Raw genomic sequence first — 15,679 nt, forward strand, 5'->3', positions numbered from 1 at the left:
GATTACATGCCACCATTTGTGACTGTATTTGCATGGTACCGCGTTCAATGAACGCACTTGAGCCTAGAATAAAATCTTTAACTTTACATAAATGAGCTTGAAAGAAGTATTCGAACAACATCCATGGAGGTCATTTAAGAAATTCAATGAAGCTGCAAAGAGTTGGGGATTTACTAACAGAGCTGAAGTGAAAAGGTTCTTTGACAAAAATGTTGTACATCAAACAAAAATAAACCCTTACGACTACTTTTTACCAATTTACTCCAACACTCCTGACGCATACCAATTTGACACTCTCATTCAAAGCAGAAAATGTGGTCATAAACCATTCCTCATCTTCATAAATGTTAACACTCGTAAAGCATATGCGTATATAATGAGAAATAAAGGAACTCATGAAGTGTTAAGAGTTTTACAAAAGTTTGTAGCAGAACATAGCCCAAGTATTTTAACATCAGACCAAGACGGTGCATACCTCAGCAACGAAATCACAGAATTTCTCATTAAGCATAACATAACTCACTACACTACTGAAGACCATAACCATAACATACTCGGTATCATTAACCGCTTCATAAGGACTCTCAGAGATTTAAATCAAGAGCGAGACTTTACCGAAGAAACAATGAAACATTTCATCGAAGTTTACAATTCCTCAACACATTCTACAACAGGACATACACCAAATTCAATGACACAACAACAAGAAGAAAAGTATATACAAAAGAAACGAAGCCAAACACAAAATATCAGAAATTCAACACAATTTACCCTCATTCCTGGAACAAAAGTTCGTGTAGTTCTTGACGACAAACCGTTGACAAAGAAACGTTTAAGGTTAAGTCGAAATTATTATATCGTAGACTCTACGCAAGGTAATGGATATCTTATAAAAGCTGCCGACGACTCTATTGCGTTTTATCCTCGACATAAATTAGTCGAAAGTAGTAATGGCAAACTTGCTGAAACCATTGACGAAGCAAAGCGAGGAGTGGTTATTGAAATACTTGACTACAACATAAACGATGACACTTATAAAGTAAGATATGAAGGAGGCGTTGAAGATGTTATACCATCTAAGAACTTGAGAGAATCTAAACCAACTCATCTGGGACCATTAGAGCGGGAGTACTGGAAAGATAAAAACATGCCAGAAAGAATAAGAAAATTCTTCTAAACTTTTTCGTTGGATGTAAATCAGACATGAATGAGAACAGTCATGTATTATTAATGGTACCATAAATTTACACCAAAAATATATTTTAGGGTAGAAGGTTATATCTAACCTGTTTTCTAACCTCTTTTCTACCCTCTTGAATTTGTCATGATTTCATCGTAGAAAACTCATGAAAACAATTTATTTTTAAAACAATATATTTTTTTTATTTTATTTGAAATGTACGCTGAGTTTGTTGGAGAAGACCGTTGGGAAACTTGTTTGTTAGATGAGAAATATGAAATTCACTGTTGTGAGTCATTTGAAGTCAGAAACAAAAAGACAAAAAGAGTTTTAAGCGAATGGGAGCGAAATGACGGATATGCTGATATGAAGATGGGTGGAAAACACTATCTTAAACATGTTGTCATTGCAACTCATTTTATACTGAATCCTAACAATTTACCTTTTGTAGACCATATAAACCATATAAGAAACGACAATAGACTTGAAAACTTACGTTGGGTCACTTATTCTGAAAACAATAAGAACAAAGGCAAATTTGGAGATATTATATTCGAATTTGTCGACGAACTAGAAGATGAAACAATTGAAATTACAGACTATGGCAAGCATACGTTTGAGTTTTACTACTATAGCGAAGAACAAGACTCTTTCTACTTTTATACCGGCGTAAACTATAGGAAATTACAAGTATATTTTACTAAGGCGGGCTATGCTTATGTAAACACTAGAGATACAGATGGAAAATACGTTCGAATACTTCTTAACAAATTCAAGAAGCTATATGGCATACCATTTTAAAACAATATATTTTTACATATATTAAATGCTTCAGGTTGAAAGAATACGGTGGAGCCAAAAGTGGCTCGACCTCAAAACAAACATTTTATGAGCTTACAAAGGGTGTTATGAATGAATTCAGCAACATACATCCTGACCTCGTTCATTTTGTTGCTAAATTCAGTAAAAATATATTTTATCGTTAATGGTTTTTAGGTGTCACCACGTCACCATGTCACCAGGTTAATTAACTTCTCTTAAAATTACTGACAACATGACATTTTGACAACAGTCCCGGAAATATATTTTATCGTTAATGGTTTTTAGGTGTCACCACGTCACCATGTGTCACCAGGTTAATTAACTTCTCTTAAAATTACTGACAACATGACATTTTGACAACAGTCCCGGAAATATATTTTATCGTTAATGGTTTTTAGGTGTCACCACGTCACCATGTCACCAGGTTAATTAACTTCTCTTAAAATTACTGACAACATGACATTTTGACAACAGTCCCGGAAATATATTTTATCGTTAATGGTTTTTAGGTGTCACCACGTCACCATGTGTCACCAGGTTAATTAACTTCTCTTAAAATTACTGACAACATGACATTTTGACAACAGTCCCGGAAATATATTTTATCGTTAATGGTTTTTAGGTGTCACCACGTCACCATGTGTCACCAGGTTAATTAACTTCTCTTAAAATTACTGACAACATGACATTTTGACAACAGTCCCGGAAATATATTTTATCGTTAATGGTTTTTAGGTGTCACCACGTCACCATGTGTCACCAGGTTAATTAACTTCTCTTAAAATTACTGACAACATGACATTTTGACAACAGTCCCGGAAATATATTTTATCGTTAATGGTTTTTAGGTGTCACCACGTCACCATGTGTCACCAGGTTAATTAACTTCTCTTAAAATTACTGACAACATGACATTTTGACAACAGTCCCGGAAATATATTTTATCGTTAATGGTTTTTAGGTGTCACCACGTCACCATGTGTCACCAGGTTAATTAACTTCTCTTAAAATTACTGACAACATGACATTTTGACAACAGTCCCGGAAATATATTTTATCGTTAATGGTTTTTAGGTGTCACCACGTCACCATGTCACCAGGTTAATTAACTTCTCTTAAAATTACTGACAACATGACATTTTGACAACAGTCCCGGAAATATATTTTATCGTTAATGGTTTTTAGGTGTCACCACGTCACCATGTGTCACCAGGTTAATTAACTTCTCTTAAAATTACTGACAACATGACATTTTGACAACAGTCCCGGAAATATATTTTATCGTTAATGGTTTTTAGGTGTCACCACGTCACCATGTGTCACCAGGTTAATTAACTTCTCTTAAAATTACTGACAACATGACATTTTGACAACAGTCCCGGAAATATATTTTATCGTTAATGGTTTTTAGGTGTCACCACGTCACCATGTCACCAGGTTAATTAACTTCTCTTAAAATTACTGACAACATGACATTTTGACAACAGTCCGGAAATATATTTTATCGTTAATGGTTTTTAGGTGTCACCACGTCACCATGTGTCACCAGGTTAATTAACTTCTCTTAAAATTACTGACAACATGACATTTTGACAACAGTCCCGGAAATATATTTTATCGTTAATGGTTTTTAGGTGTCACCACGTCACCATGTGTCACCAGGTTAATTAACTTCTCTTAAAATTACTGACAACATGACATTTTGACAACAGTCCCGGAAATATATTTTATCGTTAATGGTTTTTAGGTGTCACCACGTCACCATGTGTCACCAGGTTAATTAACTTCTCTTAAAATTACTGACAACATGACATTTTGACAACAGTCCCGGAAATATGATGCAGTCCAAAAATAAAGTTAGTTTTAAAATTATTTTTATTTTTTTATTCCTATATAAATGACAGCAACAAACAACAACAGCAACTATATCGTTTCTGATGAAAAAGTTATTGATTCATTAGTTGAGGAATTAGTTGTGGCAGAAACTAAAACCCTCAACGAAAGAATTGGTGAAAACAAGATTGATTTACATAACTACCTCAAACACGATGGAGGAAGAGGAAGGAAAACTGGTATGGCTTTATTAGTAAATAAAATTTCAAATTTAACGATTATAGATGTTGATATCAATAAATCGTACAATGATGAACTTAAAGAAACAGTTAGAAAAGACATTCTATCAAAACTTTCGGATAAAGATGTTATCGTTAAAACCGCTTCAGGAGGTCTTCACATTTATTGTAACACTAATTTCTTCTATTCAGTTTCGAACAGAATGATTAAATGCTATTCCTGCAATGATTATGATATTGACATAATGACTTCTATGGATGATTCAAAGCGTTCTTTAGTAGTTATGGCTGATTCAAGAGTTCGCAAGAATGCAACAGAACCAATCAATACATACTCATTCATTCGTGGAAGTTACGACTCAACATTAACCAGAACAGTGAATGATATATTAAATGATTTGAATATTAAGGTAAGAGTTGAACAGAAGAACGAAGAAATAAAGAGTATAATGAATGAAAACAAAGATGTAAACATTGACGATAAACTTGCCCAGAGCATAGTTGATGGCATCTGTGATTTTGAAGTACATAATGACGGTGGAAACATGAATTTAGAAAAAGAAGTTACATTATTCACACTGTTTCAAGCTATTAATTCGTTACCTAATCATTTAATTAATGAAGCATACGATAACGTTTATAACTTCTGCAGTTTAACAGAAAATGCAAAAAGTAATTTTGAAAAAGCACGTAGTAGATACGCACATTTAATGACTTCTCCATTTGTTTTAGTGAAGATTCTAAAACTATATCAAAAGGAATATTATGATGAATATGTTTTACCTTTATTACGTAAGCCAAAAATAACATTTGATATAAAACTTGATGACTCGTTTTTGATAACAGATATTAGACGCAAGGCTGAAAATCATCAGTATAAAAACAGTTCTGAAGTAATTGAGGATTTATCACGTGTAATCCGTTTTGTAGATTGTGGAAATAAATATTTCATTCAAAAGGACTATAATATCCACGACAAAATGAATCAAATATCATTCGTTCTTCAATCAGCCATGAAAGAGTCACTCAAAATGATTAAATTATTTAAAGAAGAAGGTAAAACAATAACAGCATGGGACGTACTACTAAATCAATTGTCTTCATTAACCGTTAAGGGTGTTTGCTTTAAATCTGATTCCCCAGATGTTTTCTCAACGTTTCAAGGTTATAAATACAACGTTCTTGAAAAACCAGATTACTCAAAAATTGAGATGTTTATGAATTTCATTAAAGAAGCCATTTGTGATAATAATGATGAAGTGTATAAATACCTTCTCGGTTGGATTGCATCAATGATTCAACATCCAGGAATCAAGAATGAAACAGCAATTATTTTGAAAGGACTTCAGGGAACAGGTAAAAACAGATTTACAGACATTATTTCTGAACTTCTCGCCGGTTATTCATGTAAAAACATTACTGAAATAGGTGAGCTAACGGGTAATTTCAATTCAGTAGTTGAGAATAAAATGTTTCTTGTACTTAATGAACTCAAGAATGTTGGTGAAGACAGACTCGCAAACTTCAACGCTTTGAAATCAATTATTACGGATAATGAGATTAGAATTAATGAAAAGAATCAACCCAGAAGAACTGCTCAGAATGTTGCTAATTTCATTTTCGTAACTAATAACGTCTACCCTGTCAAAATTGAAGTTGGAGACAGAAGATATGTAGTTTTAAGAGTTAATGGTAAATTCAAGGGTCAATTTGATTACTTCAAGAATTTAATGGATTCATGCACAAAGGAATTTTATGATAACCTTTTAACATATTTTATGCAATATGACCTTTCATCATTTAATGTACGAATCATACCGATGACTGAAGCCAAACAAGATTTAATTGAATTATCATCAAATCCTTTAGATGTATGGATAAATACACATTATGATGAATTGTGTGCAGGTATGACGTGTGAAAATGCTCTATTCTGCAAACCATCAGACATGAAAGACAAAAACTTTCAAATGAGCATTAAAGATAAATGTGAAAGGAAACAGAGAAGAATAGATGGTAAACAGACGTGGTGTTATGTTTTGAAAGAAGAAATGAAAGGATTATATAAACAGGTTGAACCAAACGATAATGAGGATTCATTTACTGATGATGAAATACCTGTAAATGAGCCGCTAAGCGGCGAGACCTGAAGGTCTAGCTTTATAAAGTATGATTTGAATTTATTTTTGCATTAATCCTGCTGTGTTGTCTAAATGTCATGTTGTCATCATTTTTAAAAGAAGTTAAATAACCTGGTGACATGGTGACGTGGTGACACCTTCAGTTCTTCAAAAATAATTCATAAATGTCTTCCTCCTTTCGTACCTGTTGTCTAAATGTCATGTTGTCATCATTTTTAAAAGAAGTTAAATAACCTGGTGACATGGTGACGTGGTGACACCTTCAGTTCTTCAAAAATAATTCATAAATGTCTTCCTCCTTTCGTACCTGTTGTCTAAATGTCATGTTGTCATCATTTTTAAAAGAAGTTAAATAACCTGGTGACATGGTGACGTGGTGACACCTTCAGTTCTTCAAAAATAATTCATAAATGTCTTCCTCCTTTCGTACCTGTTGTCTAAATGTCATGTTGTCATCATTTTTAAAAGAAGTTAAATAACCTGGTGACATGGTGACGTGGTGACACCTTCAGTTCTTCAAAAATAATTCATAAATGTCTTCCTCCTTTCGTACCTGTTGTCTAAATGTCATGTTGTCATCATTTTTAAAAGAAGTTAAATAACCTGGTGACATGGTGACGTGGTGACACCTTCAGTTCTTCAAAAATAATTCATAAATGTCTTCCTCCTTTCGTACCTGTTGTCTAAATGTCATGTTGTCATCATTTTTAAAAGAAGTTAAATAACCTGGTGACATGGTGACGTGGTGACACCTTCAGTTCTTCAAAAATAATTCATAAATGTCTTCCTCCTTTCGTACCTGTTGTCTAAATGTCATGTTGTCATCATTTTTAAAAGAAGTTAAATAACCTGGTGACATGGTGACGTGGTGACACCTTCAGTTCTTCAAAAATAATTCATAAATGTCTTCCTCCTTTCGTACCTGTTGTCTAAATGTCATGTTGTCATCATTTTTAAAAGAAGTTAAATAACCTGGTGACATGGTGACGTGGTGACACCTTCAGTTCTTCAAAAATAATTCATAAATGTCTTCCTCCTTTCGTACCTGTTGTCTAAATGTCATGTTGTCATCATTTTTAAAAGAAGTTAAATAACCTGGTGACATGGTGACGTGGTGACACCTTCAGTTCTTCAAAAATAATTCATAAATGTCTTCCTCCTTTCGTACCTGTTGTCTAAATGTCATGTTGTCATCATTTTTAAAAGAAGTTAAATAACCTGGTGACATGGTGACGTGGTGACACCTTCAGTTCTTCAAAAATAATTCATAAATGTCTTCCTCCTTTCGTACCTGTTGTCTAAATGTCATGTTGTCTCATTTTTTCAGAGAAGTTAAATGACCTGGTGACATGGTGACATGGTGACACCTTCAGTTCTTCAAAAATAATTCATAACTGCCTTCCTCCTGTGTTGTTGTCAAAATGTCATGTTGTCTCATTTTTTCAGAGAAGTTAATTAACCTGGTAGCACATGGTAACATGGTAGCACCTTCAGTTCTTCAAAAATAATTCATAACTGCCTTCCTCCTGTGTTGTTGTCAAAATGTCATGTTGTCATCATTTTTAAAAGAAGTTAAATAACCTGGTGACATGGTGACATGGTGACACTTTCAGTTCTTCAAAAATAATTCATAAATGTCTTCCTCCTTTCGTACCTGTTGTCTAAATGTCATGTTGTCATCATTTTTAAAAGAAGTTAAATAACCTGGTGACATGGTGACGTGGTGACACCTTCAGTTCTTCAAAAATAATTCATAAATGTCTTCCTCCTTTCGTACCTGTTGTCTAAATGTCATGTTGTCATCATTTTTAAAAGAAGTTAAATAACCTGGTGACATGGTGACGTGGTGACACTTTCAGTTCTTCAAAAATAATTCATAAATGTCTTCCTCCTTTCGTACCTGTTGTCTAAATGTCATGTTGTCATCATTTTTAAAAGAAGTTAAATAACCTGGTGACATGGTGACGTGGTGACACTTTCAGTTCTTCAAAAATAATTCATAAATGTCTTCCTCCTTTCGTACCTGTTGTCTAAATGTCATGTTGTCATCATTTTTAAAAGAAGTTAAATAACCTGGTGACATGGTGACGTGGTGACACCTTCAGTTCTTCAAAAATAATTCATAAATGTCTTCCTCCTTTCGTACCTGTTGTCTAAATGTCATGTTGTCATCATTTTTAAAAGAAGTTAAATAACCTGGTGACATGGTGACGTGGTGACACCTTCAGTTCTTCAAAAATAATTCATAAATGTCTTCCTCCTTTCGTACCTGTTGTCTAAATGTCATGTTGTCATCATTTTTAAAAGAAGTTAAATAACCTGGTGACATGGTGACGTGGTGACACCTTCAGTTCTTCAAAAATAATTCATAAATGTCTTCCTCCTTTCGTACCTGTTGTCTAAATGTCATGTTGTCATCATTTTTAAAAGAAGTTAAATAACCTGGTGACATGGTGACGTGGTGACACCTTCAGTTCTTCAAAAATAATTCATAAATGTCTTCCTCCTTTCGTACCTGTTGTCTAAATGTCATGTTGTCATCATTTTTAAAAGAAGTTAAATAACCTGGTGACATGGTGACGTGGTGACACCTTCAGTTCTTCAAAAATATATTTTTGCTCAAATAACGTCGGGGTCAATTTCATAGCGACTTTGCAGAAATCACAAAAGATAAACAAAGTTTAGCATACAAGTCAATATTTTGTGGAAAGAAGACTTACATAGACTTACTCACGAATGATTTAAATGAAGTTGCATTTCACTGCAGAATGAAAGGCGTGAAGCAAGATGTTATTGCTTTAACCGCTAATGAAATGTTTCCTGACTCTGTTCAGTGTTTCAATGATGAAGATAAAGGTTTAATGGTTCCGCAAGGAAAATTTGACAAAGACTCTGAGTTCAGTTTAATGAAACTTTACAAAGCACTTCATGATGGTCAAGAGATTGCATTCGACTTATGTAAGTCATGTCAACCTTGCTTTGCTGAAAAGTTCAACTTTTCAATAACGACTAAAACAAGCTTTATTCGTAAGTTGAAGTTCTGAGGTCATGGGCTTCGCCCTTGCCGCTAGCGGCTTATTTTTGTCAGCAATGAGGTCATTCGTGATAAAAATAAAGCTAGCGTAGATTTTACAATACTGCGATGGTAGAGTTTAAGAGTTGTGCTTCAATGTAGAGACAGTCCTTCCCATCTGGAGGCAAGAACACTGGACATTTATGGTCATGAGTGGAGTACATGTCTATCCAAAACTCACGATTGAAGCCAGTTAATTTATAGTATTTAGGGTTAGGAAGTGGTGAAGTTCTTGTATGACCAATGAACTCATTTTCAACGCCTTTGGCTATATTAGAGTAAAGTATTGCTTGCTTTCTATCCCAAATGCCAGGTGTTACAATCTTTGAAAATTCATTTTTCCTCGGAAGCATTGCATCATAATTGAAAACATTCTTGAAGTCTTCATTGGGTTCAGAGATTTGAAACCTTATACGTAATGGATTTTCTTTCTTTTTAGCGACTTCATTGAATGGTGAATATATAACAAACTGACAGTCATGAGTTCCATCTTCATTTTCATTAAATTCATAATGAAAGTCTATAAGTTGTGGCTGACTACCTTCTTCTTTCAGTTGTGCAAGAAACTCACGTAAAGGCTGTAAAGTTTGTACTTCAATGTTGAACTTTTTCTCGAACATCTCATTAAATGAAATCATACATTGCAACAATGTTGTATCGTCTTTAAAGTATTTGTATATGTGAATGTTTTGGGCGCTTAAAGACTGTTCGTCATTTTCTATCTCGACTTGAAGTATAAAGTCAACCTTTCTGAAAGCACGTGTTATATACATAGATGTTATGCCAATGTACTTCTCTTCATTTATGTTCACAATCCAGTCTGTTGGAAACTTAAACGTTACTCTGTTCCCCTTTATTTTGACGTCAGGGTTTTCACTACTGAACGCAACAGATAAAGGTATTTGTCTATACATTTAATTCGGATAAAAATAAACCATTTACTCTTTCTTTGCTTCAGCTTCTTTAGCTTTTGCTTCTTCTCTAGCTTTTTTCGCCAGCAAACGTGGGTTCTTCTGTCTTCCAGCAGCTAATGCAGCTAGTTGTTTTTCACTAAGTTTTCTCTTTGGTCTCTCTGGCTTTTGTTCTTGTTTTTGTTCCTTCAGTTCGGATAAAATTTGCTCGCGAATTTCTTTCTTCAATGCTTCAACATCTATGACCCCCTGGGTCTTGTCCGTAGGGCTTGTCTGAGTCATTTGACTGCAGATAAAAAACTAAATTAAAACTTTAACCGATGTAAAATGAGCTTGTCAAAATCAGAGCGAGAGTCTATTATATTAAATGACGCAAGAGGAATACAACATCCTTTCTATTACGTAAGTCAGAGTAAAGATGGTAAAATATATGTAAGAAAAAGAAAGGTTCCATTAGCGAATGCAGAGAGCGACAACATTAAGGTGCATGGCAAGGGTGAAGTCCACGAAGCCCATATAAAACCTTCTGTTCAAACTGAAAAGTCAATAGAACAAGAAGAAAAGAAGCCAGATGTACTTTCAATAACGAACCAAGAGCTTATTGCAAAGTTCGTGAATTTCATTGAAAAGCAAACCGAGTCAAAGAACCCTGACCCGCCAGTGAAAGAAGTCGAGACAAAAGAGAATGTACAGTTCATTGAAAATGTCAAGAAACAACTTCCACCACGAATACCAAGAAGAAGAGTGAGAATAATGAAGTAAATAGATATTTTTATCTGAAGTAAATACATGCAGAACGAACAGTTAAACGAATTTACTCCAGCAGAGCATATTCATCAGATTCGCTCATATTTCGATATCATAGACAATGCAGTTCAAATTGGTGACACTAATAGAAAATATTCTGACGCAAAGATTCCATCACAACCTGGAACTGCTAAAGATAACACATGGGTAACATTCAATCTCTCACCTCCTGGTGAAAATATGTTGGACCTTTACAATACATTCATTACGTATAAAATGGAAGGTCAATTTATTGCAGATAAAGAAATTGGTTCAGGTTCCAATAAAACAAACCCACCAGGATTTTGGATTGGTTTCGATGACGCTTTCTATGCAGTTGCTGGATATCAAATCCTTGCAAATGGTCGTATCGTATATTCTCAAGACAACGCAAGAGAAGAAGCATATATAACTTCAAACTCACAAACTACCGAACAAATAAAGAAAGTAGATGTTTTTTCAAAGACTCGACATGAAGATGTATGGAGTCATTCGGGAACATGCAGAACAGGACAAATTGTTAGTGGTCCAATTACAGCAGGAAAATCATTTGATTTTAAGCTTCGTTTAAGAATTCCTGTTAGAAGATTCCTTCCATTAGAAGCTATTCGATTTATTCCAGCTTTTGCAGGAAACATTCAGCTTAAAGTAAAGTTCAGTAGCGACGCCTTACAATGCACATCTATATCTGTAAATGATATCATTGCTTTCAATCCAACTCTTAAAGTTGCATTTGCTTCAGATTCAAATCCACCGACAAATAAATTTGTTCCATGGAATGAACCATTCACTATGATAACGAAGGCAGTAGAAGCTAGTGGAACAGTTACTATTACAACTGTAAACCAGCAACTATTTCGAACAAAGATGGATTTTAATGAATGTTTCATTCATCCAAAGTCATTCTCTTTAGACCCTAACATTTATACAGAACTTGTAGAACATTATACAAACGAGGCTTTATGTTTTCCTGTTAAAGTTATGGATTGGATTCCTATGGACGGTTCATTCTCAAAGAATACAGATAGTTCAAGTGCAACATTTACAGCAGCTTATACGCCTATTAATGTTAAAAGTATTTGGGCACTATTTAGAAAGAAAGACAACTATTATGTTAATTTTGAGAACCCTAAGTTTAAATATCTTCAGCTTTCCATGGGAGCTTATGGAAATATGCCTGCAGAACCTGAAAAATCATATGGACCTGTATTTTATGAAATGGTTGCGAACGCTTGCAATACAAACAATGATATGATAGGATTTAATGAAGATGTTATGAGGTCATTGGTGGATGATGGTAGTGTGGAACATAAATGGGATAGCTATGACAACACACATTTCTTATGTGGTTTTCCAACAGAAGTGGACTTTTGCTTCCAGCAAGGTCAAACATCTACTGCTCCAATAACATACAAATTGTCTGTTAAAGGACCTATTGAACTAGCAACTGAAAACGTACCAAAGCCACTTATTGGATTTATGAGGGATTGTTGCTTTGCCATTCAGGTGCGTGCTAATGGAATCCCAATAATAAGATTAGATGACTATAACTTAGCTACGGACGACGGTGAGGAATAAAGGATGAACGTTTATTTTTAAAGCTTATAAATGAGTTCTTCATCAAGCTCTCGCGAACCTTCACCATCTATGAAACAAACTTTACCAAACGATTATGGAGCACCTATTGAATATTTCTTACGAGCTGCACAATGGCAAAGAGCAGTCTCACCAAGGTTAGGTGTTCCACCAGCTCCTGTCAAAAATAGCATTTGGTCAAGTCCTTATATAAAATATGGTCTCCCACTAGGTTTGCTAGCTACAGCAGGAGCAGTAATGATGTTGAAAAGAAATAAAGCAAATGTTATAAATAATACTGAAGTAGCTGAAGTTAAACAAACTCCGACACCATCGCCAAAACCAACGCCTTCACAAACAACACCTTCAATGACTCCTGAACCTATGGAATTACAAACTCCTGTTCAAAAGTCAACTCCAAAACCGACTCCAACATTTAAACCAGAACCTACACCACAAATAAATCGTAAAACTCCTGCGTTTCCTTACTGAAAAAATAACGTTATTTTTATTTAATATTAAAATTTTTATTTGATTGAAATGACGACTAAAGTCACTGAAGCAATGAAACAAAAATTTTTGGTAGAATACATTAAATCAGGAGCGGTTCCAGAAGGTTTTTACGTTCATACTATGAAGGATGGTAGAGTTCAGTTTAGAAAGATAAAGCAACCATTAGATAAAGAAGGAATTTTGAGAAAGATTAAACTTCATGAGGACAACATTGCTGAACTTAAGAAGAAGTTAGAAGAGTTGGAGAAAGGAAGAGAGTTATAAAGTAATGAATTCAACAGGTTAGAAAAGAGGTTAGAAAACGTGTTAGATCTAACATTCTACCCTAAATTTATTTTTGTGCTATGTTTTCATACGTGTGCGGGTGGTGATATCATTAATTTTTTATTTTATTTTTAAGTTTACTGAAATTTTTTATTTGGATGTAAATGACAGAACAAAAGCAACTCATACAAATCAAAACATATAACAAACATACATTTAAACATTTATTCTTCCTTTCTGAGCATAACATGTTCTTTCAAATACATCCGAGACCAGTTGACTTTTCATTGACTGTTTATAAAGATAGAAATAGTTATATCATTAAACCATACGATGACGAAGGTAAGTTATGTAAATTGTACGTTAAGAAGTTAGAGAAAGTTTATGGCTTCAAGTATGACTACAATAGGGTTAACACTGATGATGAAGATATTGAGGAAAATTTATGAGAACATTAGTGAAGTTGTTAGTGAGAACGATAGTGAGAACGTTTATTTTTACATTAGTGAGTTCGTTAGTGAAGTGAAGTGGTTGGCGGCTTTGTAAATATTTAAGGTTAAGTTAGTGTTGTCGTTTGTGTTGTAAAATACACGTTAACGGTTTTGTAAAGTGTCAAATTCACAAGTATTGGGTAAAGTGGAACGCAGTGCCACCATACCCAAGACTTGTATACTAACTAAAACTGGCGTACTGTCAATATTTGACGGAGAGAAGTCAGTTCAAGAACAACTTACTGACCTGCTGCCAAAATCTGCTCGATGGAAGCTGTCGTTATGCCAATCTGAGGAGCCCCAGCAGGTTTCATCGAACGAATCTTCAAAAGAGCATCTTCCGTGAAAAGTGCTATTGGTTTTGTAAACTTCTTTGCTTTCAATTCATCTGGACCGTCTCTGTCACCAGTATATTGTATTTGTACAGTACCAACAGTTGAAATACCACCCATAAAGTCTTCTGAGTCAGCAAATGGAATGCCAAGCCAAAAGTTTGAACGGTCTCCATTTGTATATTGAGTTTTTTGACCTCCTGTATGAGTCCATACTTTCACATATGGCATAATAGAACTTTGCATTTCAGGGTTAATGGTTGTTGTGAAGTTGTTGTTAAAGTTCATAGCATCTAATGTCAAGTTGTATGACCTCATATCCTCAACTGTAGAATATTCTTCTCTTGGATAATATTTGCCATCTATGTTTATATGATATTTAATACCAGGGTTGTAGAAACAAGAATAGTCATTTATAGTTCGTCTGAACAGTACAAACATAGTATCTGCATGTTTCATTGCAGTTGTTAAAGCAATATCTGTTCTTGCACCTGGGTCAGCACTTTGGTTTCCAACTTCACCTGCAAAGTCTTTGACAGATATTTGGTGTATAGGGAACATAAGTGGAACTGCAATATATTTGGCAGCTAAAGCATTTGAAATATCTGGGTCCAACATATAGACTGCAAGTCTGCTTTCTATTCTCTTGCATTCAAATTTTTCGCATGTGAACTTAACTGGGTCCCAAGCAGTTCCAGCAGCATTGAAATAATAGTTTACTTCATTGTTGAAGTTTGAGAAACCAAAGTCTAAGTCAACTTTGTCTTTGCAAAATTCGGCGAATGACGTTTGATTTGTTCCCTTTACGTCTGTAATAGTGAATGGGTCTTGTGTTGGTGCAATGACTAAGTTATTTTTGCTTGGAGTAAGTTCGATAGAAATTTTTCCTGCCCAGTTTGGCAAGTATCTTAAAAACCTGAAGATGAGGAAAGATGACAAAGGAACTCTAAGTTTCAGTTTTACTTTAGTGGCAGCAGTTCCATCTGAACCAGAAAGGTTAACATAAACTCCTGGAACGTTAGGGTCAAGTCTTCTTATTTTCTCAATAGTTGCATACTGGTCTGTTTGCTCTCTAGCTTGTGGTTGTACTGAGTTTCTCAAAGCGAACCATTCATAGTTTGCCCATGTTACTGTTTGAACTAAGTCAGAGTTAGAATATATCTTATATCCCATGAAAACTTTTGGAGCATATTGGTATCCGACATAGAAAATTCCATTGCAACCTTTCTTGTCAGACAACTTGGCAGAAGGTTTTATTTCAATGTCTTGTTTTCCACGTATAAGAATGAGTTGTCAATAGAAATAATATGAAACCTGTCGCAAGCAATATCTACTGTTGTTGAAGAGCCTTCTCCAAACTCACCTACGTTTCCATAAGAAACAGCAGTTGTATATTCGTAAGTTCCAGGAACTATTTCTGACCTTCTAATGGCATTGTCGCATTCGTTATACCATTCGGAAACATTTCCGTTCATGGCATCCAAAACTGTTGGCGTTATATTCTGAGCGGCGTACATTT

The 15,679-nt window shown here is 34.6% G+C and overlaps 11 protein-coding genes across 11 annotated transcripts, besides 3 other annotated features; 9 read left to right on the forward strand and 2 right to left on the reverse strand.

The window, feature by feature from the left end:
• Nucleotides 1-14,015: part of a mobile genetic element that runs on past the window's edge.
• On the forward strand, nt 626-1,177 carry TVAGG3_0242150 (integrase core domain containing protein family; the record flags this gene model as incomplete). Its single annotated transcript, XM_051227729.1, has 1 exon — nt 626-1,177. One exon carries the CDS (start codon nt 626-628, stop codon nt 1,175-1,177), a length of 552 nt encoding a protein of 183 aa, XP_051112715.1.
• On the forward strand, nt 1,397-1,965 carry TVAGG3_0242160 (His-Me finger endonucleases family; the record flags this gene model as incomplete). The annotated part of the gene is made up of 1 exon (XM_051227730.1): nt 1,397-1,965. A coding segment is annotated over one exon (569 nt), but the record flags the coding sequence as incomplete, so codon positions are not given.
• TVAGG3_0242170 (Prim-pol domain family) lies at nt 3,900-4,541 on the forward strand (the record flags this gene model as incomplete). Its single annotated transcript, XM_051227731.1, has 1 exon — nt 3,900-4,541. A coding segment is annotated over one exon (642 nt), but the record flags the coding sequence as incomplete, so codon positions are not given.
• TVAGG3_0242180 (uncharacterized protein) lies at nt 5,055-6,224 on the forward strand (the record flags this gene model as incomplete). The annotated part of the gene is made up of 1 exon (XM_051227732.1): nt 5,055-6,224. One exon carries the CDS (start codon nt 5,055-5,057, stop codon nt 6,222-6,224), a length of 1,170 nt encoding a protein of 389 aa, XP_051112718.1.
• TVAGG3_0242190 (organellar and viral DNA polymerase type B) lies at nt 8,984-9,259 on the forward strand (the record flags this gene model as incomplete). Its single annotated transcript, XM_051227733.1, has 1 exon — nt 8,984-9,259. The coding sequence occupies one exon, from the start codon at nt 8,984-8,986 to the stop codon at nt 9,257-9,259; it is 276 nt and encodes a 91-aa protein (XP_051112719.1).
• Nucleotides 9,345-9,833, reverse strand: TVAGG3_0242200 (uncharacterized protein; the record flags this gene model as incomplete). Its single annotated transcript, XM_051227734.1, has 1 exon — nt 9,345-9,833. A coding segment is annotated over one exon (489 nt), but the record flags the coding sequence as incomplete, so codon positions are not given.
• On the reverse strand, nt 10,227-10,481 carry TVAGG3_0242210 (uncharacterized protein; the record flags this gene model as incomplete). Its single annotated transcript, XM_051227735.1, has 1 exon — nt 10,227-10,481. One exon carries the CDS (start codon nt 10,479-10,481, stop codon nt 10,227-10,229), a length of 255 nt encoding a protein of 84 aa, XP_051112721.1.
• TVAGG3_0242220 (uncharacterized protein) lies at nt 10,527-10,961 on the forward strand (the record flags this gene model as incomplete). The annotated part of the gene is made up of 1 exon (XM_051227736.1): nt 10,527-10,961. The coding sequence occupies one exon, from the start codon at nt 10,527-10,529 to the stop codon at nt 10,959-10,961; it is 435 nt and encodes a 144-aa protein (XP_051112722.1).
• TVAGG3_0242230 (uncharacterized protein) lies at nt 11,853-12,563 on the forward strand (the record flags this gene model as incomplete). The annotated part of the gene is made up of 1 exon (XM_051227737.1): nt 11,853-12,563. The coding sequence occupies one exon, from the start codon at nt 11,853-11,855 to the stop codon at nt 12,561-12,563; it is 711 nt and encodes a 236-aa protein (XP_051112723.1).
• Nucleotides 12,657-13,052, forward strand: TVAGG3_0242240 (repellent protein 1 family; the record flags this gene model as incomplete). The annotated part of the gene is made up of 1 exon (XM_051227738.1): nt 12,657-13,052. A coding segment is annotated over one exon (396 nt), but the record flags the coding sequence as incomplete, so codon positions are not given.
• TVAGG3_0242250 (uncharacterized protein) lies at nt 13,101-13,337 on the forward strand (the record flags this gene model as incomplete). Its single annotated transcript, XM_051227739.1, has 1 exon — nt 13,101-13,337. One exon carries the CDS (start codon nt 13,101-13,103, stop codon nt 13,335-13,337), a length of 237 nt encoding a protein of 78 aa, XP_051112725.1.
• Nucleotides 13,338-14,015: a terminal%2Cinverted (terminal inverted repeat of Maverick-1C transposon ID:TVAGG3_0242110).
• Nucleotides 14,016-14,109: 94 nt separating this feature from the next.
• Nucleotides 14,110-15,679: part of a mobile genetic element that runs on past the window's edge.

This window comes from Trichomonas vaginalis, chromosome IV (assembly GCF_026262505.1).
Source record: "Trichomonas vaginalis G3 chromosome IV, whole genome shotgun sequence".
Lineage (NCBI taxonomy): Eukaryota > Parabasalia > Trichomonadida > Trichomonadidae > Trichomonas > Trichomonas vaginalis.